Source organism: Nilaparvata lugens, chromosome 8, assembly GCF_014356525.2.
Source record: "Nilaparvata lugens isolate BPH chromosome 8, ASM1435652v1, whole genome shotgun sequence".
In the NCBI taxonomy this organism is placed as follows: domain Eukaryota; kingdom Metazoa; phylum Arthropoda; class Insecta; order Hemiptera; family Delphacidae; genus Nilaparvata; species Nilaparvata lugens.
Window position 1 is genome coordinate 34160164 of NC_052511.1, and position 26178 is coordinate 34186341.

Genomic DNA, 26178 nt, shown 5'->3' on the forward strand with positions numbered 1-26178 from the left:
TAGGATTGAAATGGGAAATGCGCTATTATCAAGCACGATTATTAACATAAATAATTGAGTTCCATTTTTTTTTTTGCACTGTGAACATAACTATAAAAGTATAAACGATTGCTGTTTAGTTTTGCAATTCTAATGTTCACACTTTATCAATCATTTAGTAGAGTCTATAAGTAAAGGGTCTTGCAAGGAAATTAGTTATTCCCCTTTAATATGCTTGACAGTGGGCAAGACATGGATTATCAGTTTTATAATTTTCAACTTCTAATGTGAGGTGTGAGTTACATTCATGAACTAGTTGCTACAAGAGCTACCTTGACTTGGATAAAATATGGAGCTGAAACCATCTATTCCAATTTTGTTAGTTATATGTGTCTCAGGGATTGTAACTTCTGGTAAAGTATTTATTTTTTCTTATCATAATTATTAAATATGATGAGGTCTACTTTTAGTAATAAAAATGAAATGAAATGAGAATCGAACCCTTTAAAAAACACCTTACAATTTTTTAAAAACAATAAATTCTTTTAAATTATTGAAAAATTAATTGAAAGCACTATGCATTTCACAAATTCAAATTATTTCAAAATTATTCCATCTTCAGATGCAGATTCGAGATAAGTAAAAAAAATTATTCAATTTATAAAATCATTTCAAGAAGTTTATTGTTTTTTTTCGAAAAACTATAGGTACTATTTTTTTATTTCATTTTCATTCTACACGTAACATATTACCGCATTAGTAATGCGATTTGATCTTTCACTGAATTTGAAAAATAATTCACTAATTTTGATTAGTGCTCCACTATGTTTTGATCCATAGTTAGTGTGTTCTCATTCATTTTTAGTAAATTTTCAGCTCAAATTTGTAAAATTGTAAGAAAGTGTGCATGTCTGCTTAAATCATATACTAATGTGCATCTAGTCTATTTATCTAGGTATACGCTTCATATCTACCACACCCTTTTCATTTAATGACTGAGTTCATTCAGTTCTAATTTAGGATAGGCTACCTAAAACCTTACAATGATATTCAAGAAAGACAAACACTTTAATATACAACATATTAGTAAAATTTTCGACATAATACATCTTGTACCGTACAAGTCATCAATAAAAACGATAGATACGGCGGTATTAATCAATATACATAGGCCTACCTACATAATAGAACAATCTATGTGAAAAAATAATTCTCATGACGCTTCTCCACGAAGCCTTAAGCCTTGTGTTTGGAGAGTAATCTGGTCTTATTTCTAGAAATTACATTTTTATTTAGCATGAGATAAGAATTATCTTTCAGCAAAGTATATAATATATATGAATTTTATAAAGGACTAGTAGGAAACCGGTATTGCCCATTTAGAATGCAATACCGCTTTTTCCTTTCATGTTCAGGAATCATAAAAATAGAATAATTATATATTATTTCGTGAAAATTGTGTGGAAAATCTTCATCAAAGTTGAAAATCCTCAGCAAAAAAGAAGAGAGAGTTTGATTGGTCTTGAACCCGCAAGTTTTATTCATGAATCATTTGAAGAATGCTCTGTTTGATAAGGCTTCTATTTCTGCCTAAACTTTGAATCACAAATTGAAAAAATTGTTTCATTTATTGGATAAAACTATTTAAAATAAAAATTGAAATATGTTAAGGTTAATGAAAATGGAAATAAGCCTATATTCATCCTCGGTAAATTCATATTGCAAATTGTTGAGCCAATTCCTTCCTTCAACATATTACAGATATAAATAAAGTATGTGTAGAATATAATTGATTCTTGAAACTGTTAGGCAGTAAATAAATACCGTACGGTAAATAATATTTTGAAACACATTTTCAATTATCAGGAATGAGATTCATGAAAAATAATATGAATTGATTGATAGTTGATTTTTTCAATTATAATAGAATAGTAGAATAGGTAAGTAATTATTTATAAAGTCAGTAAAATAAATTTAATTTTGATAAAATGGTTTAATTGATTTTGATTGAAATCCAACAAATCAATTACGGTACCTAATTAATGAATTATTGAAATATGAGATTATCAAAAAAAGAGAAGAATGATTGTGAAACTGTATGTGAATCTACAATCTTGAACTGATAACGATATAGAAGTTAGTGAGAGGATGATACACTTCCAGAGTGTATATGTTAGGCCTACCTTTTACAACTATCTGCTAGAATTCAGAAGTCTTCATTTTGCTAGAAGTTTTCATCATTCCAATACTGTATTTCATTTCCTGAATTCGTTCATGTGTTTTAACAGGAACGCCGTCGAAAGATAAATTTAATATTTTTCAAAATCTTCACCCAACAAAACCTCCAGCGGGTAGGTACGGTAGTTATTTTGGTGAAAATTCGACAAACGCACGTGTGTAATGCACGCAATACAAGCCTTTCCACGTGCAGCATCTATATTTCCTTGGAATGCTTTTTTCTGCTTGTCAAAATGGATATTAAAATTGAATTCTATTGTCGAAATGTTTTTTTTTTATTTAAGAGCATGTAATATGCTCCTTCAACTCATTCAACCATGAGAAATAAGAATAAAAATATTTTGAAGCAATAATTTGAATCAGGAAATGAATGATCCTTAATCGGCCACCAATGACTATATATGATCATATTATTATTATTGCAGATATATATGTATAATATGATGTATTTTATATCAGACCAATAGTCTACTGAATGCGTATTTAAAAAAGAAGCAGGTCTATTCCATTGATATTCTACTTAAATGCCTATATTCACACTGAATTATAGAAACTTTTCTACAATGAATACGCTTATATTCAATGCATCTATGAATATACTTCAATTTATTATTGTTTCAGTAAGATTTATACAGAAGAAAAGCTTATTACAAGAAATAAAAGAGATTGTGATCTTTGGAAAACAGCATATTCTAAGCGAGTATCGTTTAATAAATATGCAGCTTATGTAGAATTTTACATTAGATTATATTAAAAAGAATGCCACTGTATTTCAAGTACGGTATAGGTGAAAATGTACATCACTGTTGAATAATAATTATTTCTTGCACATTTACACAAATATAACACACGCTATAATATTACAAACGCATTATTGATGTGCTTACAAGCTTATTCCACCACTTGATTTTGTTTCTCCGTTTATAAGAAATATTTTCAGCTTCCACAGCATAGATTGAAAAAAAAAACACTGAATGATAAAATTCCTCTATGAATTCAAAATATAGGCTAATTTGGAGTAAGAATCTTCAGGTAGCCTAAAGGTAAAAATATCTTACTTATCATTTTTAAAATTTATCCATTCTAATATAGAATTGTAATAGCCTAGCCTATTTCTTTGTAATGGAATAAGCAGATTGATTGAAGTAAACTGCTTTATGAGATTCGTTCTTAGAAGTACATTCATTTTTCTATAAATGAGTCCTATGGTTGTTTTCACTTTTCATCGGAAATGCGAATATAGCATACATTGGCCATTATTTCATTGTTTTCTTACCTTATCAATATTACCTTGATACTTGATAATATGCCTATAAGTAGTGGTGATAAATGTTTGCTGCCTTAATTTTATTGATAGTTTCAAGCTCATTCGAATATTACAAAATTGTATACCGGTATTCTGCAAAATATATCTTGTTTTTGTTAGTGAATTCCTTAGACAAGAAATATTCAACATTAAATTTTCATTCATCGATAATAATAAATTATAGATTCATTTGATCATTTGAAATACCGTACTATAGGCCCATACATATCATGATAAAAACTAACAAACAACTTCATGAAGAGCCTTATTGACATAGCCTAAGTAATTCTATTATAATATAAATCATGACTAAAACTGGAATTATTGCGATAGAAAGGCATTCTCAAATTGTCCTGTATTGACTGATTTTACTTATTCTTAATGTTGACTCTTTTTGTGGTGCAGTTAACGGATCTTCATGTAGATATGAAGTGGAAGTGGGACAACCACATTGCTCAGCAGTGGGCTATGCTTATTGTCAAAACTCGGCATGTTCAGGCAGGTAACTGAAATAATTTATAATTTCAATTAAAATTCATAAGTGCCTTATTGTTCAATTGGAATCAATATTTTTATTCTGCTGAGCAAACAAATTAATTACTGTAGGCTACTATATACATCCTTCACTAAGCGGCATGTCCTTTCCTCAAATAGTCTCAAGTTACAAATTAGAAAAAGATTGATAAGAAGCTGCATTTGGAGTATTGCACTCTATGGTTCAGAAACCTGGACTATTGGTAAGGCAAAAGAAAGAGCACAAAATGCCTTTGAAGTATGGTGTTGGAGACGGATGCTCAAGTTGAAATAGACTGACAGAATTACTACCTAATGAGAAAGTATTTCAAAGGGTTGGGGAAAAGCGATCTCTTAATTTTGCGTATTTTAAAGGGCAGACGACATTCTTGGCTTGGCCATGAATTTAGACACAAAGAATACTGGAAGGTATATAATTGGATAATTGGACAAAGGGCTCGTGGAAGACCCCGGCTACAATATTTGAAGCAAGTAACCAAAGATCCAAAGCTACATCCAACTGAAAAGTACGCCAGGACAGAAAATGATGAAGAACTGCCTACCAATCAAATGATTGAAGCTAAATAAGAGAAATCCTTCAAAAATTGGATACAGGTGCACGATATCAAAATTTATTGTATTATATAATAATATTCTACCGTGTTATAGTGAAAGATAATATATTATTCAGACAATAGGGCATTATATAATAATATGATAAACAAATTAGATTAAATAATTATATAGTTTCGATATTGGCTCCTATGGGCAAATTTGTGAGAAAAATGTTGAAGCCATCGAAATGTGGATTCAAAATATATTTATATGAATGGGCGTTTGGGCGATGCATTTTGAAGTAAGTATTACTTATTTGACTTTAGATAAGGTATTGAAAATAAAAGTGAAAAGTGACCATTCCTGCAATGATTAAGGTACAGAACGCAAAGAATCACTTTCCCACTCTAGAGCGCAAAGTATTACTTTGCGTACTCTTAATACTTTACGTAGCCTATCTTGCAGCCATCCCAATCAGCTGTTGACATTGTTGGCGTGTATTTTGAATGCAAATTGTTCTATCTATATTTTTTTTGATTTTCAAATGAATAAAAATGAGAACTCATTAAATTATACATTTTTAATATTATTAATTATTTCAAATAATATTTTTTTTCATTCATAAATTGATTGGTTGAAAAATTAAGATTTACTCAAAATTATTCAAATTTTCAAATTAATTGGATTAATTTAATTTTTAATTTGAATAAATTATCGATTATTAATTTTAAATTGGATTATCAAGTTTAAAATAAATTAAAGTTGTTATTAATAACAAAATTATACAGACAAACATTATTTGATGGATCTCAGCCATCATTTTACCCATAATCAACCACTCCTCATATTCAATGGTAACTGTAGGAATAATGTAATGTGAAATACGTGCGCAAAGTTCCTCTGCTGCACTCAAGAAACCATTCCGCCCTCACCTAAGGCTCGTCGTGCGTAAACGTTTCTTTCGGTGCAGCAAACTGTCACTTTGCGCACTATAACTTTGCGTCACTTATAGTTGCACAAATAACTATTTCAACATACTGTGATCTCATAGATAATCATACAAAATAGCCTATAATAATATCTAATGTCAATGTAAAATTATTAAATTCAGCATTTGGGATCAGTAACTTATTAGTATTATAAAAAACAGTATAGTAGACAGTACTACAAATAACTAATGTTTGCTTTGATCCTATTGAACAATATTTGGAGATGAGTTTCCAGGTCAAAATTGTTCGAATTTCAATACCGTACTTTTGTAAATAACTTTTTTAATTTGCGATTTCATTGAACATGGCCTATATATAATATTGGTAGAAATAGCCTAGATTATGGAATATATTGTATAAATGTATTTATAGGTCACTTGAAATATTATATTCAGAATGTTAGACTAAACATATAGACTTTATATTGGGATGCTACACTATATACGGTAGTTTAAAGAAAATAATCTTACTATGTAAATGACTTTTTCATATTGCCATTTTCTCATTTTTAATAAATACCTCCGACATGGGCTACAAGACAGAAAAAATATAAAAAATCTCATGACAATGTGACATTAAAGTTTATTTGGTATTAGTAGGTAGTTTAGAAAACAGCAGACAATAAGATTAACAGAACTCATGTTTGCTTTTAATAGAAATGATACTGGGAAACAGAAAAATTATTGAAATGATACTGTAAAACAATAATAATTAGCACATATTTTCATTTGAACGTTGCAGTCGGCCATACAAACCACCAAAAACAAGTTTTCAAAGTAGAGAAGGAGTTAACATTGCCACTAAGTGTGCTCCTCCCGTCAACTGCAACGTCAACTCCAGGTATCGGACAATAGATGGCTCGTGCAACAATAAGGAGCAGAGAGCAGCTTTCGGTCAGGCCAATACCGCATTAATAAGGCTCTTACCAGCTGATTATAATGATGGTATGATGTTCCACATTATTTCATTGCATTATTTATTGTATGATAAATTCTTCAATTGTTAATTTATTCGATCATGTACCTAAATTTCTAGTACAGTACCTATCAATTCCAATACCCATACATAACCAGAGTGAAATGCCCCTCGACAAGTGTGCGCTTGGTCCCGGTTGCACAAAGGCCGGTTAAATTTTGATGCTTTGGTTGATTGCTTCTCATAGAATTAATCACGATTAACATTTATCCGGCTTTTGTGCAACTGGTACTTACTAGTAGAGTATAACCATGATGTTCCAGTCGAACTTTGCCCTATGTCAACGCATGAATAAACTCCATCACTGAAATAAGTTCCGATAGGCTAACAGTACTTAATAACTATTAGTTAATATAATAATGTTGAATTCATTGACATAAAAATTGAAAATCAAAGTATTCTTTTCAACATTTAGCCTATAAGTATTTTTTTCGCAACATTTTTCAACTTAAATGCCAAAAGTTAAGTGTCTACTTGAAAATATGACGTTAAAGTTCAAACATGCTGTGAAAAATGGAAAATAAAAAGTGTAACTAATTTTTCATGTAGGTGCCTACACAAGTATCCCTAGACAAGAAACTAAACATTAAATTATATTCATTGATTATGTAATTTATAATAATTATAAATTGAGTAGCCTATTCAATAGTAATTTAGCACGTTTTATACTGTATATGCTGATAGATTCCTTTCCAAAATAAATTTTGATCAGAATCCATTTCTCATTGTTGGGGTGACTGACCTACCCTACCGAAAAGTTTTATTCATATAATGTACAGTAACTTAATTACAATAATTCAAATAATGTTTGGTAATCACGAATTGTCAATTTTAATTACAGGTGAAAGAGAGCCTCGCAAAATGAGCGATGGACGACCACTCCCCTCTGCACGATTGCTGAGAACTCTTTTGTTTCCAGTTGACAACTGTCCATCGCATATCAACACAGAAATACTAGTATTTTGGGGACAAGCAATTGCGCATGACACATCACATATTGATTTCATAGGTATGCCGTGATTATTATTCAATCTGAATCTAAACTGGAAGAATTTAAAAATCTAAAAGTTCAATTCACATTAATCCAGTTGTTTGGAATGGTTCATATATAATCAATTTGCAATCATTTTTCTTCAAATCCCAATTTTTATGAATAGAAATTTCTATGAAATGAATAATTTTTGTGAATAGAAAGGTTTAAAAATTTAAAAATAAGTAAATAATATAAAAATCAATATCATCTTATAATATTTCTTGTTGAACACTGCATATGCTAAATTTAAGTTATTATATTACTCTGATTAAGCTGATTTTACGACTCATACTGGCGCACAGCGCTTGTAGTGGAGAGTTGTGTTCTATTTAGCTCCGTGTTTAGTGTTCGATTTCAATTAATAAGAAGAAGTGAATCACAAAATTGTGCGAAGTTTGTTGAGTTAATGTACTGTGTACCTTTCGCATAAGTATCAGTTTTGGCTATTGAACAAGTAATAAGTTAAAGTCATTTCAATCTATAATATTCATAGTTGAGGTTAGGTTTTAGCTTGTTGAAACCAATAGCATTATTCCGAAGAAGCTATGAACTGAAGAAAGAGAATTGGACTTTGTACCGTACAATACAGCCGTCGCCTTCAGCAAGGTGAGAGTGGTGTTATCTCGTAAAATGTTTCTCCGTCGTTGTTTACGTTTGAAAGTATAGAATCTCTTATCATATCACTTACTGGTCATCCAGTGGCGGCGTGTCCATGAGAGCACAAGAGCACGTGAACCCCCTATGAAATTGCTACAATAAATTAAAGTTCAAATCAATAGAAAATTGATTGAAGTACGGTAATAGTAATACTCAAATTTCTTGTAATATTAAAACAATAAGGAGCGCACCAAGCAAGGTACACGCATTGAGATAACCTTTTGAATTACGTGCTACAGCAAGCAGGATCACTGCTCCAAGCATTAGTATGGGTTCAAATGGTAGCTGGGCGAGTTCAATTCCCTCCCCGTGGTGGGTGGGAGACTATTCACATTAGCTTTACGGTGAGCTGCTTTCCAAGCAGCTCATAGCTGTGATAGTGTGCTTTGCATTGGCGCCATTGCCTTCTAGAGCCGTTTCCACTTATGAACTGTTCTAGCTGGCACTGGCTACTACTTTGTTTACTGTTTGCAGTTTCGCGTTCGTGCTACATGTGTTGTCGATTTTGAGGTTAATTCTTGTTTCTTCTTTCTTGTGTTTTGAAAAGTGAGAATGGAGGGTTCAAGAAAGGTTTCAGTTAGCTATTTAAAAGAGATAGAGTGTTCTCTAATTTATCAATCGAGGAAAAAATATCGATTAGGGAAAGTGGTAGGCCTACACTGACAATTGATATACATCAGACTTCTACATCGAAATCCAGGACATACAAGAGAGATTTCAAAGACCAAAAATATGAAAAGACATCTTGGCTGTGTGGTTGTGAAGAAACTAACAAACTTTATTGTTTTCTGTGCTTGTTGTTTGCTCGCGAAAAAGGCGATCCAGCATGGATTAAGAACGGTGTGTGTAATTTAGCTCATTTGACTCAAAAAATTAAAAAGCATGAAAACTCTCATGCGCATATTAGTGCTTCATTGGATTTCAATTTACTTGGTAAAATTGATGTTCGTCAACAGCTTGATAGTGCTTATCGTTTGAGCATCAGAAAACATAATGAGCAAGTCACCAAAAATAGGTATGTGCTTTCCAAACTTATAGACTGCATTAAATTTTGTGGTGCATTTGAGTTAGCTCTTAGGGGTCATCGAGAGGACGACAATGCTTTAAATCCGGGAATTTTCAAAGGCCTTGTGAATTTTACTGCAGAGCTTGATTCGGCTTTGAAAGAACATTTAAATAGTGCTACAGTTTTCAAAGGCACCTCCAAAGACATTCAAAATGAATTGCTGGACTGCATGCTTTCTGTGTGCCAAGAAAATATCAAACAGGAGATTAAAAATGCTCAATATGTTTCTCTAATAGCAGATGAGACAACTGACATTTCGTCAGCATTTCAGTTAGTTTTAGTTTTTCGGTATATTTTATCAAATGGTCAACCAGTAGAGAGATTTTGGAAGTTCGATAATCCTGAGGGTCATGATTCACAATCGATTGCAAAATGTATTTTTTCAAGTTTGGATACTGTCATAACAATTCCAGAAAAACTCATTTCTCAAAGTTATGATGGTGCGAATGTGATGAGCGGACAACATGCTGGTGTGCAGACAATTGTGCAACAAACCTATAAGCATGCTTTGTTTGTGCATTGCTATGCACATCAACTCAATTTAATTGTAGCACAAGCAGCGAGTCAAAATCAAGATGTAAGAATTTTTTTCTCAGATTTGAGTGATATTACTAATTTTTTTTCAAATTCTCCTCAAAGAATAGATGTTTTAGACAGAGTAGTCGGCAAACGTGTACCTAGGGCGTCAGCAACAAGGTGGAATTTTAAAAGTAGAACTGTGAATACAGTTTTTGAATATAGAGAAGAGCTAATCGAGTGTATGTAGGAGATTCAATCCACATCAAAACAACCTTCTAGTATTATAAAAGCAGGTGCTATTGCTCGTCTTCTCAAAGATAATACATTCATTTTTTGGCTCTCGGTTTTTCACAGGCTAATGCCTCATGTTGACATTTTATATAATCAGCTGCAAACAGTTAAGACAGATGCTATGAAAATCAAATGAAATGTTGAACATTTTATCAAAGCATTTGAAGAGAAAAGAACTAAAATGAATGATTTGATGGAGATGGTAGCAGACTGTGCAGGAAGTGTGCCCAAACGTTCAAGGCGCGAAGAGGACACCTACCTCAGTAGAACAGTGGCTACCAAGGAAACCTGTGACATCATCACCACTCAAATCAAAACCCGGTTCTCATTCACAACATTCTATTCAGCAATCTGTTTATTGGACTCACAAAAATTTGAACATTTCAATAAGGATTTCCCAGATACCTTGCTTGAAGTACTGTTAAGGTTTACTCATTTCTTGAGAAAAATCGCCTAAAAACAGAACTTGAAATAATTTTTAGAAGAGTAGACTTCAGAAATTTGCTTGGTGCTGTCAGTTTGCTACAATTTTTCATTGAAAATAGCTTAACTTCGTCATTTTCCGAAACCTATAAACTTTTGTTGATAATTTCAACCATCCAAATGACAACAGCTGAAGCTGAGAGGTGTTTTTCTACACTAAAACGAATCAAGACGTTTTTGCGCTCCACAATGAACCAGGACAGGCTATCAGCATTAGCAATGCTGACTATTGAGAAGGAAATGATAGCAAATATCATTAACTTCAATGAGAAGGTGATCGATGTTTTCGCAGCAAGGAAGGAGAGGAGGATGGATTTTATTTTCAAAAAATGCTCTGTAAATGCCAACTAGAAGGAGGGTGAGTGTTAACAAAGTCTCTAAAAGCATGTTAATCCTTATTTCTTTGATTGGAAATTATCTTACATCGAGGAAAAATTATTGCTGTTTTCTGTATAATTTATAATTTGTACATGAATTATTCAATGGGAGTATGGGAGTACATCTTCTAGGTTGAGAATCCTGAGTATATCTAAATACTTATTATTATTAAACGAAAATCCAAATTATTATATAGGTACTTAATATAATACAACCCATTAGAATATTTTGTTACCTACGTAATAATATGATAGGCCTAGTACTCTTCTAGGAATAAAAATTACATTCTACTACGTGAAACGAACAAAATTCACTTGAAACATGGGGTTTAACAAATTATTAAAGATCTAGATCTTGTTGCTCATGTTAAATGTGAACCCCCCATTAGTATTTGCACGAGCCGCCACTGTGGTCATCCATCTGACGGGATTAGTTCATTGCTATAGGAAACTATTTAATCATTTTCCAAGCCAAATTGGTCATTTAATCATCTACGAAATAATTACTCAATATGGAAGCAAAAGTGGATGAGATTCTTAATAAATTAAATAAATTAGACAGCTTAGAAGAGAAAATTGATAATATCTCAAGAAAATTCAATGAGGATTTGGAAAATCTCAAGAAAGAAGTAGAAGAGATTAAATCTCAAATGAAAATAGAGCGAGAACAAAAAGAAAACTACTATAGAAGTAGGAATGTAATAATTTTCGGTGTAAGAGGTGTTACTAATTATTGGATTCTGAGAGAAGAGATAATTAGAATGTTAACTTATGTAGGTGTCGACATCAGAAATCATGATATAGATAAGTTGAAACGACTGAACCCTACCAAAGATGACGGACCAATTAGAGTGACATTCACGTCGACTTATACTAGGAATGAAGTACTGAAGAAAAAATTCAAGTTATCGAAAGAGAAAGACTTCGAACATGTAAGAATAAAGGAGGATCTGGACATCAACATTCGCGACATCAGGAAAGAGCTCTATCCGTTTATGATTGACTGCAGAAATCAAGGGAAGAGGGTTTCTATGAAAAAGAATAAACTAATAGTAGAGGGAGAGATCTTCAGCCTCGAGAAATTGAAAGAATTGAATATTAATGATAAGAAGAGAATGAGAAGTGAGGAAAATTCTCCCATTGCGAAAGATAACTACAATCCTAACAACTTGAAAAACGACAACGCAAGACTAGTGAAGAAAAAGAACACCATGGAAGCTTATATCACATCTAAAGGAAGAGACAGAAGAAATGAGGCGAGCACACAGGAGCCATCTCGATCACAATAGCAATCACGAGTTGGAGCTACAGTAAGGAATATGGATAACAAAACGAAACACATATTTAAGGATCTTGGGAAGGACATGATAACTATTGGAAAAAATGAACAGTTAGATATTAAACTATACACATACAATTGTAGATCTCTCAGGGAGAATTGGAGAGTTGAACAACTATTAGAAGAATTAGAGAACGTGGAATGGGACATCATGGGACTCGCAGAAGTAAGAAGAGATGGCGAAATGTGTTTAATGATGGAAAATGATGTGATGCTGTATACAAATGGAAATGGACCATCAGCTGGAACAGGATTTTTGATAAATAATATATCGAAGAAGAAAATCATAAGCTTCAAGCAATACACTCACAGAATTTCTGTTATTATTTGGAAACTTCAAAATCACTTAAAGGGGAGAATGAAAATAATACAAGTTTACGCGCCAACATCAGCATCAACCGAAGAAGAAATTGAAGAGTTCTACGGAGATCTGGAAGAGGCTATGGAGAATGACTTATGCAGGTACAACATAATTATGGGTGATCTAAACGCAAAAATAGGGAAGAACGATGGAGAGAGATGTGTTGGAAAATATGGATACGGCGACAGGAACGAACGTGGAGAGCGACTGGTTGAATATGTTGAAGGCAAAAACATGTTTATAATGAACTCATTTTTCCAGAAAAATGAAGAAAGAAAATGGACTTGGGTGAGCCTAGACGGTGCAACAAGGAATGAAATAGATTTTTTTATCGTGGATAAGAAGTGTATTGTTCAGGATGTGGATACAGAAGACAAAATAAATACCGGAAGTGATCATAGACCTGTAAGAATTGAGTTAAAAGTAAAAGAAAACCGAAGAAGATATCAGGAAAAAAGATTCACAAGACTAAGTACAGACGTTTTGAAAAGTTTAGCGTTTGAGGAGAAACTACAAATGAGCTTGATTGAAGAAACGATTGATGAATTCGATGATTTAGAGATGCTTACAAACAAATTGACAAACACTCTTAAAAAACAAGACAAATGCTAGGCAAAGAAAAAGAGAACAAGAAAAGGAAATTACCAAGGGAAATAAGTAAATTACTGGAGAAAAGAAGGAAATTGAAACGATTTGGAAGAGAAAAGATTGAATTCAGTGAAACCTCAAAGCTTATAAGGAGAAAATGGAACGAATGGACAAACAGGAGGAAAATATCTGATTTAGAAGAGACTATCAAGCTCGGCAATAGCATCAAGCAATTCAATAGGCTACAGCAACTTGGTAGAAACACGATGATTGCTATGAAGAATGAAGATGGAATCGAAGTGAGAGAAATAGAAGGAATATTAGGAATCATCTGTGATTTTTATCAGAAGCTCTACCATGCCGATGAATGTGAAGAGGACGTTTTTGGTTCAGGAAGTGAAGAACAGCAGAGAAACGAAGGTGAAGATGAAGAATACCCGCCTATTATGAAAATCGAGGTGAAGCGAGCAGTTGATCGCCTAAAGGAAGTGAAAGCAGGCGGCCCGGATGGAATCACCAACGAACACCTGAAAGCAGGCGGAAATGCTGTCATCGAAATATTGACAAAGCTATACAATACATGTCTCAGGTGCGCCAGAATTCCAGAAATATGGTTAAAAGCCAGCCTGATACTGCTTTTCAAGAAAGGTGATAGGAAGGAAATTAAGAACTATCGGCCGATAAGTCTTCTATCCAGTATATATAAAGTATTTATATCGGTTATAACGCATCGGATAGACAATTACCTGACTGAATCAACTTCTGTCGATCAAACTGGCTTCAAGAAGAACTTCTCAACCCTGGACAACATACTTGTATTGCTGGAGCTGATAAGGAACTCGAAAGACTATAAATTCCCTCTGGTTCTGCTATTTATAGATTTTGAGAAAGCGTTCAACAGTGTCACAACGAAATCCGTATGAGAAACACTCTCTGGACTTGGTATAAGTGGGAAATATCTAGATTTATTCAAGTTCATCTATGACAGAATGAAAATCGAGTTTAAATTGAGAGGAAAAGGAAAAGTCGTGGAAGTGAGAAGAGGATTAAGGCAAGGCGACATTCCATCAGCCAAAATATTCAACGCAGTTCTTGAAACATGCTTCAGAAATCTGAATTGGAATGAGAGTGGAATAAATGTCAATGGTAGAAAATTGAACACCTTGAAATTTGCATATGATGTTGTGCTAATTGGAAGTAGCACAGAAAAAGTTCGCTACATGCTGATGGACCTAATCGGAGAGACAAAGAAAATTGGACTGAAGGTGAATTTTAACAAGTCGAAAGTCATGACATTCAACTGCGAAGAAGAGGGAATAACACTGGAGGAAGAAATAATAGAAAATGTTAAAAATTTTATCTACTTGGGGCAGAAGATTGGAAGAGACAGTCAATGGGGAGAGATCACCCGGAGAGTTGCGTTGGGCTGGTCAATGTTCAATCGATTCAAGTACCTGTTTCGATCAAAAATCGACATGAGTAGGAAAATATAATTATTCCAAATGTGCGTCATTCCAGTAATATTGTACGGTTGTGAAACTTGGACACTGAATGAGAAATTGATGAAGAAGCTTAGAACTACTGTGAGAGCGATGGAAAGGATAATGATTGGGGTGACAAGGAAGGACAGGAAAAGAAATACATGGGTCAGGAATGTGACGAAAATTGACGATATTGGCAGAACAATTGTAGAAAGAAAATGGAATTGGGCTGGCCATATAGCTCGAACAAGAGACAAAAGATGGACAAGAGGAATATTGGACTAGTACCCACGAACAAGGAAAAGGAGCAGAGGAAGACAAATTACCGATGGGACGAGGAGTTCCGACGAGTATGCGGCGGAGCAACCTGGAAGAGAGTCGCACAAGAAAGACAGGAGTGGGAGAGGATGAAAAACGTCTTCAAGGAGGTCTGGCTCTACAGGGAATGAACGAAGGACACTCAATTGATCCTAAAAAAAGGATACCCCAGCAGCTGCTGAATTGCCAATAATGAAAACAAAAAAATATGTATGCAGAATGTAAAAAATTTGTAATTTTTTGCAATAAAAGGGTTATTTATTTATTTACTGGCGCACAAGGAATCTTCCTTTTGCCGGTATTTTTGTCTCACCTACTCATAGTACCATAATAATTATAGTTGGATAATAATTAAATATTATCTATTCAATAATATCATGAATAAGGATATAATTTCGTTATCATCTCTAATTACACGAATTAGCAGTTTCTGAATTTTCATGTATGTACTTTAGTTCTAGTGCAGTAGCGCTATATTTATATTTATTTTTTGATCTTGTTTTTGGAAAATAAATAAATAAATTCAAATACAAATGAACAATAATTACTTTATTGCTTTTAAATATTATACTGAATTAGTTTTAATGGATAATCTATTAAATATATTATATTCATTAAATTAAAAATGTTTTTTAGGTCCTATTGATGCTCTGCAAGACGCCAATTGCTGTTTGGATGGAAAAGGCCAGGGACTGAATGGTGCTACCGTGGGGAAATCACCACCAAAAATGCCACCTTTCTGCCTGAACATAGATGTGCCTCACAATGACGCATTCTATTCACAATACAATGTCACCTGCATCGGAATGCTCGCTGCTAGAACCACCAACACATTGGGATGTCCTATCAAGCCATTGCAACCGGTAACATGAATTTCATATTCATAAATAATTATTAATTTTATTGCAAGGCCGCTTTTCAAGAAAAATGAGAATAGAAAGTGATAACTGTTGAATTGGTTTGTTTTTTATTCAGATACATTTCTCAATTTTGCTGGGTTGACGCCTAGTAAGATCGGACTTCCCGATGATTATTTAAAAATAAGAGAAACTCCTGTTTTGTAGATGAGAGAGAAATTAGGCCTATTTGGATCTAAACGCTTGGATTATAAAGTTTGTGAAAGCATAAAAATATTAGAATTAGGCTATGATAAATTACAATATTTTCATCAGTGTTTTCATGAACATTTGTGTCAATGTTTTATAAACACGTCAAGAGACACTTGATAATAACTCTATAAATAATGATACCGACTTTTGTATTGTTTTCTTAAATAATGAAATCCATTTAGTTATTCGTATAGGGTACAGTAAAATGCGTCTGACAAGGCTCCTCACCAGGAGCATAATGCATCCCATTTTCAAATGTCAAAAAATTGAATAGATTGTATATCATTCACTCTAATGAATAAAAGTCCTATTTCCAATAGAGAGATCGAGATATTGACTTCAAAATTAATAATACTGTTGCCCACTTCTTGACTTCTATTTATTAAAACTGATCATTTTAATTTTGAACAGGTTTCATCAGTGACACACTTTTTAGACTGTTCGTTCATTTATGGCTCTGATAATGATTTGGCCAAACAGCTGCGATCCTTCACAGGAGGCAAACTGAAAACTACGACAGCGGCCGACCAATCCTTTCCACCGAAACTTGATGATGGCAGAGATTCATGTAACGTACCTTCTGCTTCAGATATTTGCTATTTGGCAGGTAAAATCAAGTCACCCATAACATATCCATTATCTTATCATTCCTCATAAGAAAATATTTTTACCATCACAAATACCGGTATATAAATTAGTCACAAATCAAGATGGACATTATTTTATTTTAAAAAATTGTGTGGTCCTGAAACTTCCTCTATCTACATGTATTTCTCATAAGAAAGCCTTCAATCTAACTTGTTCACTATCTCAACTATATAAGTCACAAATCAAGGTAGACAACACTCTAACCGAAACATGGTCCGAACTGTCCTAAACCGAAACATCCGGTCTCACAGACCGGTCTTGCTTAAAGTGTTATATCTGATATATTTTCTACTAAATATGAATTTAAATATATTTCAATTATAGTAAAGTATAATATAGATTTCAGTTGCAAATTAAGTGATGGAAGAATAGAAAAAAATTGAAAACATTGATATGTAATAAATGTATAATGTTGGATGTAAGAACACACACAATACAAAAATCCGTGTAAGATATACTATCAGTTACTACTCAGAACAATAATCATGGAGAAATATTTTATCAATATAGGCTTTATAGGCAAAACTAAAAGGTAATCATTGAAAATAATAATGTTTTTCATTGTTACCAAGAAACTTGTTTGAGCAAACGTTTTCAGCCTCCAGTTATTCTATTAGCAAGAACAGTTCATAAATAACTATAGTGATCGGAATCATCTATTTCGTCAAATGAATGTTTATTTTGTGACACTTCATTGTAAAGGATCCTATTGATACAAGTTCCAAAGGCTGGGGCTTGTATGGTTGATAACTCATCCATTGTCATCAATTTTCCTAAACCAACGTTTTCTAAATTATAAAAATTAGTTTTCTAAATAAAACATGTCAATACAATACCGAAATAATGAAGAGAGAAGCATTAGAGAAAAAATTGAATGCTTAAAATATCTGTTAGTCGAAACATCCGGTATTCTAGACCGGTAAAAAATGAACGTTATCCGAAAGATCCGGTAGCTGAAACCGGTACGTTTTCAATAGATTGATGTTTACTTGATAACCGTGAGGTGGGGACTGACAAGCATTGTTGGAGAATGTTGAGGAATAGTGGGGGAGAAGGTATTAGAGCGGGCAGCAATTTCTGATTCACAATTTTGCCACTATGGAGAAAATAATTTTGCCTCCGGTCTCACAGACCGGTGTTTCGGTTAAAGTGTTAATTTATTTGAAAAAAAAAATGTTTGGGCTAATTCCTGAAACTTCCTTTACCTACATGTTATATCACATCGATACATTCATACGAATTGATAACTGAACCTATTTAGCTATTCAAAGCATTCCTATACCAAAGATGCTGCTTATGATCTGTATAGGCTACATGAAAAATATTAGAATTAATGAGAAATTATATTTCTGGTATTTTCTACTTTTGATTTTTTTAAAATAAATCTTTTGATAATATCAAATGTAAAAAATCGACAAGTCATTCTATACAATATTCACAAATGTGTTGGAAAGGTTTTGGGATTGGAATATAATTTATTACCGTACTGTATATAGTATATTTCAAGGACTTGAAATACCGGTATAGCAATATTTTTTTAAAATTAATTTGACTGTTTATATATTTCTATCATTGTAGGTACCTTAGTGCCTTGGAACTAAAAATGACGTACTTTATTATACTGAAAAGAAATAATAATTATTAGAGTATATTATTATTTTTTTATTGTATTGGAGTATAATTCTGTGCTGCAACAACCATGATCAATATGTAATGTTGAACAAGATTAATATTTGATCAAGATTAAAGTTGATATCAGTTGGTGCTTGATTTGATTTTTTTATTTTATGTATGCTTATATTACAGGAGACAACAGAGTTAATCAGAACCCAGGCATTGCAATATTGACAATACTTTTCCTCAGAGAGCACAACAGACTATGTGAGAGCTTAGCAAAGATCAATCCATATTGGGATGACGAGACTTTGTACCAAGAAGCTAGGCGAATACTTATAGCCGAGTTCCATCATATTACTTATACAGACTTCATTTCAGCGCTCTTAGGTAAGTAATAGGCTACAAGAAAAAAATGATAGAATAGTTTTTCAAGGCACGAATAGTTTGAGATATTATTCAATTCCACAGTGTCGGAATAAATAGATTATAGGAAGTCAATTCTCGTTCAGAAATTGGAATAACATCCAAAACTAGTGTATTGAAAAAAGTAGGCCTACTGTAGCCTACCTACCACACTTTATCAAATAAAATTGAGTTTCATTGAAAATTAGTATTTTAACATTTTTTGCATTACTGACGACGTTAGTCCTTTCTCAATCAATATTCATAAATACTGTAGTTTTTTTAAATTTCATAATTTATCATAGGTGCAGAATATGTGAAAGACGTAGGATTATATCCCAAACATGGATTCCAAGAAACGTATGACCCAACTGTCAATCCTAACACTTATGTTGAAATGTCTGGAGGCGCCTACAGAGCGCTTCACGCAATGATAAGGAATGACATTCTGTGAGTATAAAAACCTGCAATTTACACTAATTATTGAAAAATGTTTTCTTATTTGCTTCAATAAATTGAATTAAAAACTCAAAATACTACAACATAGAAGAAATCATAGCAATAATAATTTTGGAATAAATTTTGAAAATCCATCATCTACCTACCAAGATAGATATATTTCTCGTTGTTGGTTATCCATCTTGTTTTCACTAATATTATTACTATTGTATTTTTATATAACTTTTAAGTGAAAAAACACTCACATTCTTTGGTGAGGCGACGACCGTTTCGTGCTGGTGTTGCACATTCTCAAGCCAAACATAAACGTTCTGTTTCACATTAAAGTTATATAAAAATACAATAGTAGATATATTTCTTTTCAATGTGATATGCTATCCTAATTCAACTGACACATTATTATTAATGTGAACTTTTTTATTGCGGATGATATCCATATGAGCTTTTTTGCTAGTGAATTGAATGAAAAGTTCGAGGGTGATTTGATGAGATAATGAAACGTTTAAGCCAACCGGCGGGATTCGAACCCGCGACCAGGTAGCGCTAACAGACTGAAGAGTGCAACGCCTCGGCTTTCCTCGCTTAGTCGTCTCGGCTTTCCTGACTGGCAACCTGATTACCAACTTCAAGTAAAAATACTTCATAGGCTAGGTAGTCCTACAAGTCAGCTAATATGTTTCTTAATAGTTGGTGAATATTACCTCTACCAACTTCCAAGGTGTTCCTATTTCTCTGTCATGGAGCACCCTCATTTTCCATCCTTGATTTTCGGAGTTCACTTGACAAGTATTTGATTATGTTATGACTGTTATCACGTATCATAATATACCATTAGCCTAATTGACACAATCATTTTATTTTAATCAAACCAAGCTCTCCATGATACATCACAACCCATAATTTACCATCAATTCAAGATATTTTCAATAATAATTCGAAAACAGTAATAATTTTGACACAATCTCCCACATAACTAAATAGAATTTTGGTGACAGTTTGAAAAGTGGTCAATGCCCATTCCCATCATCTTTGAATCCCGGCAAATCTTTGTAATTAGAATGTGCATAAAACTCCATATCTTCAGGCTTATTAATTGAATGTGTGAGCATGTCTAGACCTAGACCATGATGTGGGAGAGACCTTACACAAAATTTGTATTATCGTATTAGCTTACTATACCCTAAAATATAGGCTACGTATTTTTTCATAAACTAGTTGAGCTACCGTATATTTGCTGTTTCCCAAATTTAGCATTGCAATTAATATTTTAGATTACTGTACGGTAACGTACCTTCAAGTCTTAAAATGATCTACACAAAACATTGAATATTACAGCAAATATTTCAATGATTTTTGTTTCTAGATCTTCATCACAAGAAGGATGCCCATTTAGGAAAATCAAGCTGGCCAATGCTTTCAACAATCCACAATTTTTACAAGGAAAACAGTTTTCGAATTATGTGTATGGATTAGAATTCCTATCTGCAAAAGAAATGGACATGCGATACCCAAAATCTGTAAGGATATAATTATGCCTTTTCAATTCTATGTAACAATTTTTTTCACGATTCTTAACTAGTCTATTTATTACTATATAAGATACTCACAGCCAATAATTAGATTTATGTTGAAAAGCTTCATATGACAGTCACTGTATAGCCTACAACAAATTGGACCAAATTGAACGCAGCTCAAGTCAAATCTATTGTCTTAACTGACCTTATTTATGTGCAAGTTACGATTGCATTTGGAACTAACTGAATAAAACAACAGAAAATGAATAATATACTAAGAAGGTATTGATAAGTTCTTCGTCTATGTAGCCTACAGTTATGGTTTGAAATAAATTATATTTTGTTGAATAATTTTTTTTTAGCCTATATTGAAATGAAAATGATTTATTCATTAGGTGGAGTTATATAGTTATATGACTTATCTTTCAAGTCATCTCTACTACTTGACCTTCATTATTCGATTGTCGATGAATGAAAAATGAATACAAATATTGCTTGTATTTTATCATTTCCATTCCAAAGTAGAGTTTGGATACGGTCTTCTACTCTGAGATAATATTTATATCATTTGTCGAAATTTTATGATAGGAACAGAATAATGCTTTCATAATATTTATTGTAATGAACAAAATAATAATAATTTTGCAGATGGCGGATGAATTTGAAAGGTCGAATGGCACAGAATATGGAACCGATGTAACTTCGATTGACATCCAACGTGGAAGACAACTGGGCATTCCGCCTTACGTCAAGATGCGTGAAGCTTGTGGATTTCCTAAAATAAATAGCTTTTATGATTTGATAGGTATTATGAAACCTGAGGCGAGTATTCGACATCCAATACAATTACCCTTTGAAACCCATTTCAGTGAAGTGTTTTCAACTCTATGTTGGTGGAAATCTATTGAACGGGTTCAAATGTTATCCAGCATTGAAAGATAATTTGTTATAAATATAACGAATTATTAATAGAAGAAACTTAAATAAAATAAGTATAGTCAATGTTGGCGAACAAGCGAAAAAATGAGATAAATACTGGAGGATGAATTAATGTTAATAGAGACGGTACTGTGAGATAGGCTACACCATCATTGAATGGATTTTCTGATCTTATTATTAACCTGCTCTATTGCGATGACTAATTGAGAATCTCAGTGATTCTGAAGAATATTTTTTTCTATTTAATATCAAATATTGAATGATTCAGATTTCAAATATTTATTATTAAAAAAAATCTTCCTCAGTGAAGGATTCAGATAAGTGACATCGGAATAAATCTCTTGAACACAGTACCTAATTCATTAACTATACCGTTATAGAAATATTATAATGGAATGAATGTTGAATTCTGATAAAGAATTGGCCTACTATTAACTGAGAAAAGCTTCAATCAAGTTTCTACTGAGGAATTTGAAATATGATCTTTTGTCTAAGAATTATCCACCATTGGAGTGAAAAATACTGATGATAACAAGTTGGATTTTTTGTAAATTTATTATTATTAAGAACAATTGATAGCATACCATATAATAATCTGAAAAACAATTATTCTAAATTTCTGAAACAAGTAGAAATTAAGTAAAGAGATCTTGGAAATTCATATTATTACCGCACCAACATTTTGAAGTTTATTACCTCTCTATATTTTTCCAATATATTTTACTTGTTATGAATGGATAATTTAGCTTAGCCACAGCTTTGCCTGAGAAATGCGAGTGTCATTTTACTGTTCTTGCTAATTCGAGTAGATGAAATATACTGCATTATAAAATTTATTTTTTCAGTTAGGGCCAGTGAGTAGCCTATAAAATGTAAGGCATTACATTCTATACTCACTAGTTAGGGATACTCTTGAATATAAATAAAAATAGAAATCTCAGTACCCTTTTCAAAATTATTAACTAACTTTTTCAACAATTTTAAAAAGGGTACTTGGATTTTTATTTATATAAAATTTATCTTTATTAGTTAAAACCAATAAAGGTTACTTATTAGTTTTCTATAATCATTGACTTTTTCAGGACATTGAGAAACTGAAAACTGTTTATACGGACGCGAAAGACATTGATTACATTGTTGGTGGTAATCTAGAAATAAGAATGCCAGGAAGTCTAGTTGGTCCGACGTTCCAGTGCGTCATGTTCACACAGTTCTTCAACTGGAGATGGGGTGATCGATATTTTTACAATCTGAAGAATCAGGACGGTTCCTTTGAAAAGGGCAAGTAACCTATTGGAGCTATAATAAATTATAATAGCTGGAGTGGAAAGGCATCCAAACGATAATATGAAATAAATAATAATATTTTACATCATCATTACGATGTCATTTCACTTCACTGAATCATAATCTTCATAGAAACAAATCATTTATTTATTACTAGGCTTGAGCATAACAGAAGATTATTCAGATATGTAGGTGGTAAGCTTTACAATGCCTTGCAACCTGACTTACAGGAGTGTCAATATAGCCAAATAGTAAAGGCCAGATTAAAAAAATTCATTGTTGCGATTGATGATACGCAGTTGTTTTTATGAAGGTTTTCATGCTCGAAAGTTGATATTTTGTTTTTCATGTTTGATTTAGTTTTTGTATGGTTGAGAATTTGAATTATTTATGTAATTATATTGTGTCATAGCACTTATATTTTGCATGGCTTCATCTGTTGACTGAAGAATCGATAATTATCATTTGGAATGTGCTGCCCGGAGAACTGTTTAAATTGCAATATGATTTATTATTTTAGTTTCAATTGTTTTTCTCTTGATTCTTTTTTGAAATTTTGTAGTTTCTTAAGATTTTGTATACTATTAATGTAAGACTATATATTCCTTCTTTCATTTTTTTTCTATCTTTTGTTTGATCATTTTCTATTGTGATTAAATATACGAAGAAAGGCCCCACACAGGATTACCTTTGGGGCTTCATTTAGACTATGATGATAAACATGTATTGTGCATGCGTGGGTGTTTGCTACACCAGTTATGTTATTTTATTTCAATTTGTTTGTATAATGTTTGTTTTTGGTCGAATAAATTATTATTATTATTTAAACAATCTCATTCATTCATATTCATCATTTGGTGTATATTTAAAGTAGTTTTCATTCAATAAATTTCCTTACATTGCTGTTCTTCTTCACATTCCAGATCAACTATATCAAATTCAAAAAGCTTCATTGGCAAGACTCATTTGTGATAATATCAAAGGGACATACAGAGTTTTAAGAGATCCTTTCTACAGGTTTTCAAAAAGGTAGGAGAATGCTCAATAATTAGAGTTAAGTTTGCAAAATAAATGTAGGTAGGCCTACCAGTAGTCTGTTGGGAGTAAAAAAAATATATTGAGTATAATGATAATAATATACTTATGGCTTTTATTGGTGGGGAGCTGTTCCTGACGGAAGTTCCACCTCGCATGAATATATCATTTAAGCCGTCAATAGGCCTAACGACTGTCATACTTCAGCCGGGACCGACTGTTCAACGTGCACATCCGTTAACACATAGAATGAACATAGTATGAAATGAACATATTTATTTAGTATGGAATTCATTATTTTAAAATCACATTCTATACACTTTGTCTGTGAACTAAGAAGAATATGACAGAGGGACGTTTTGTCTTAATATTCAATTACAAATACGTACTTAATTGAATGGATTAGAAAATGTTTATTATTACTACATATTTTTAAACAAATTATAATTAGGAGATTATTCACTCATGGCAAGTTTTTTGTAGTAATGTAAATGTATTAGAATTGTATAGGAGGTTGAGTGGGAGCTGCGCCCTAGCTTCGCCTTCCAGGTTGAAATAAAGGCAGTCGATGTATCTATTTTTTAATGATAAATAATTCACTCACAGTGGCAATTATTGTTTCTCATAAGCAGGAAAAATAATCATATGTACTCATAATTAGACTTGATGTTGACAATAGAATAGAAAAGCATTCAACAGTTGATATAATAGTTTTATTCGATACACCCTTCTTGTTCCAGAAACCCTCTTATAAATTGCAGAGATGTACCAAAAGTTGATTTGAACTACTGGAGAGCCAGATATTATTAACTTCCACTGATTGGATGACTGCCAAGGAAAAAAAATTAATTTAATTTTCGACATAATTTGAAAATAATGACTAATAATTTTTATGTTATTGATGAAATAAATTATAGCATAGGAATTATTACTTTGTAAGGAAGTGCATGCCAATATTTACTGTGGGCTTTTATACTGTATGGCTGTATATCAAACTAATTTTGACAATTTTGTTTTACTCTATTAAATACTGATCATCTCAACGCATTGTTTATGTTCATTCAACCAATTACTTCTCAAAACGACAACATAGAATGAATCTGAATAATATATTTCCTTTATTGGCAGTGCATAAGTCGCACTGTCGATAAGATAGGGAAAGACTGTATACGGGGACTGTAAACGAACCAATAACACAGAATTATTGATGGCTTTGCTTGATGTACCTTGTTGGGCTATGAAATGGTAATCATCCAAATGTTCATAGGCGTAAAATAATCCAAGAAGATGGAAAAAGTAATTATACAATTAATATGTTTTGACAGTAAACAGAGTAGCCTACATTGCACTTAGAAAATTGGATGTTGTAAAAAATACAACACGCGACTGCTCGTGTGACTGAGTAGGGTGCGACTACCAGAAGGTTAAGCCGCCGGTCCCGGCTGCCTAAAAAAAGCAGGTGTTAGGTCATGTCAGGGGCCCTGAAATTGATCAGTTGCGACCTGAAAACTCTGTCACCAGACCTGAGCCAGCCAGGTCACTCGATATTATTATAATATAATTATGAATGTATAATATTCTGATTATTTCTTTAATGCCTTAAACATAAGTGCATCAAGTGAATATCCTTGAATATGTAAGTTTTTACTGCATGTGATCTACTTTTTTTGTAATCTATAGGAAGGTAAATCATATTAAAGGTGATCTTTTCATAAATATCAATATTGAATAAAGCCCGGTTACATAAATGTTAAATCAGTCAAATATATAATAAACGGTAACCGCCGTAAAATGATGTCATCACACTGACTTGTGTTTCCTCTATTGCTTCTCCTATTTTATAGCAGTTGAATTGAAAGCAGGGCAGCTGGGCAGTAAAATTACCACAACTACTTGTTGAATTGCAAGTCAATTGGTTTATTTTAATTAAACGATCAATCATGTTTTTAATAACATAATTATTTTCAAAGTTCATGATTACCTTAAGAAAATTCTACTAATAAATATTATTCTATTTCCTTATAAAGATTTGAGTTTGAAAATATATTTGGCAATTCCGTTTAATTAAAATCACACAGCCATTTTATAATATTAAGATAA

The 26178-nt window shown here is 32.4% G+C and overlaps 1 protein-coding gene across 1 annotated transcript; it reads left to right on the forward strand.

Annotated features, from left to right (window-relative positions):
• Positions 1-6: 6 nt before the first annotated feature.
• On the forward strand, positions 7-25121 carry LOC111061557 (peroxidase). The gene is made up of 13 exons (XM_022349255.2): positions 7-392; positions 3929-4025; positions 6322-6524; positions 7397-7564; positions 15705-15931; positions 16589-16784; positions 18632-18829; positions 19150-19294; positions 20667-20820; positions 21466-21639; positions 22839-23037; positions 23967-24072; positions 24819-25121. Exons 1-13 carry the CDS (start codon positions 329-331, stop codon positions 24886-24888), a joined length of 2001 nt encoding a protein of 666 aa, XP_022204947.1. The 5' UTR covers positions 7-328; the 3' UTR covers positions 24889-25121.
• Positions 25122-26178: the final 1057 nt, after the last annotated feature.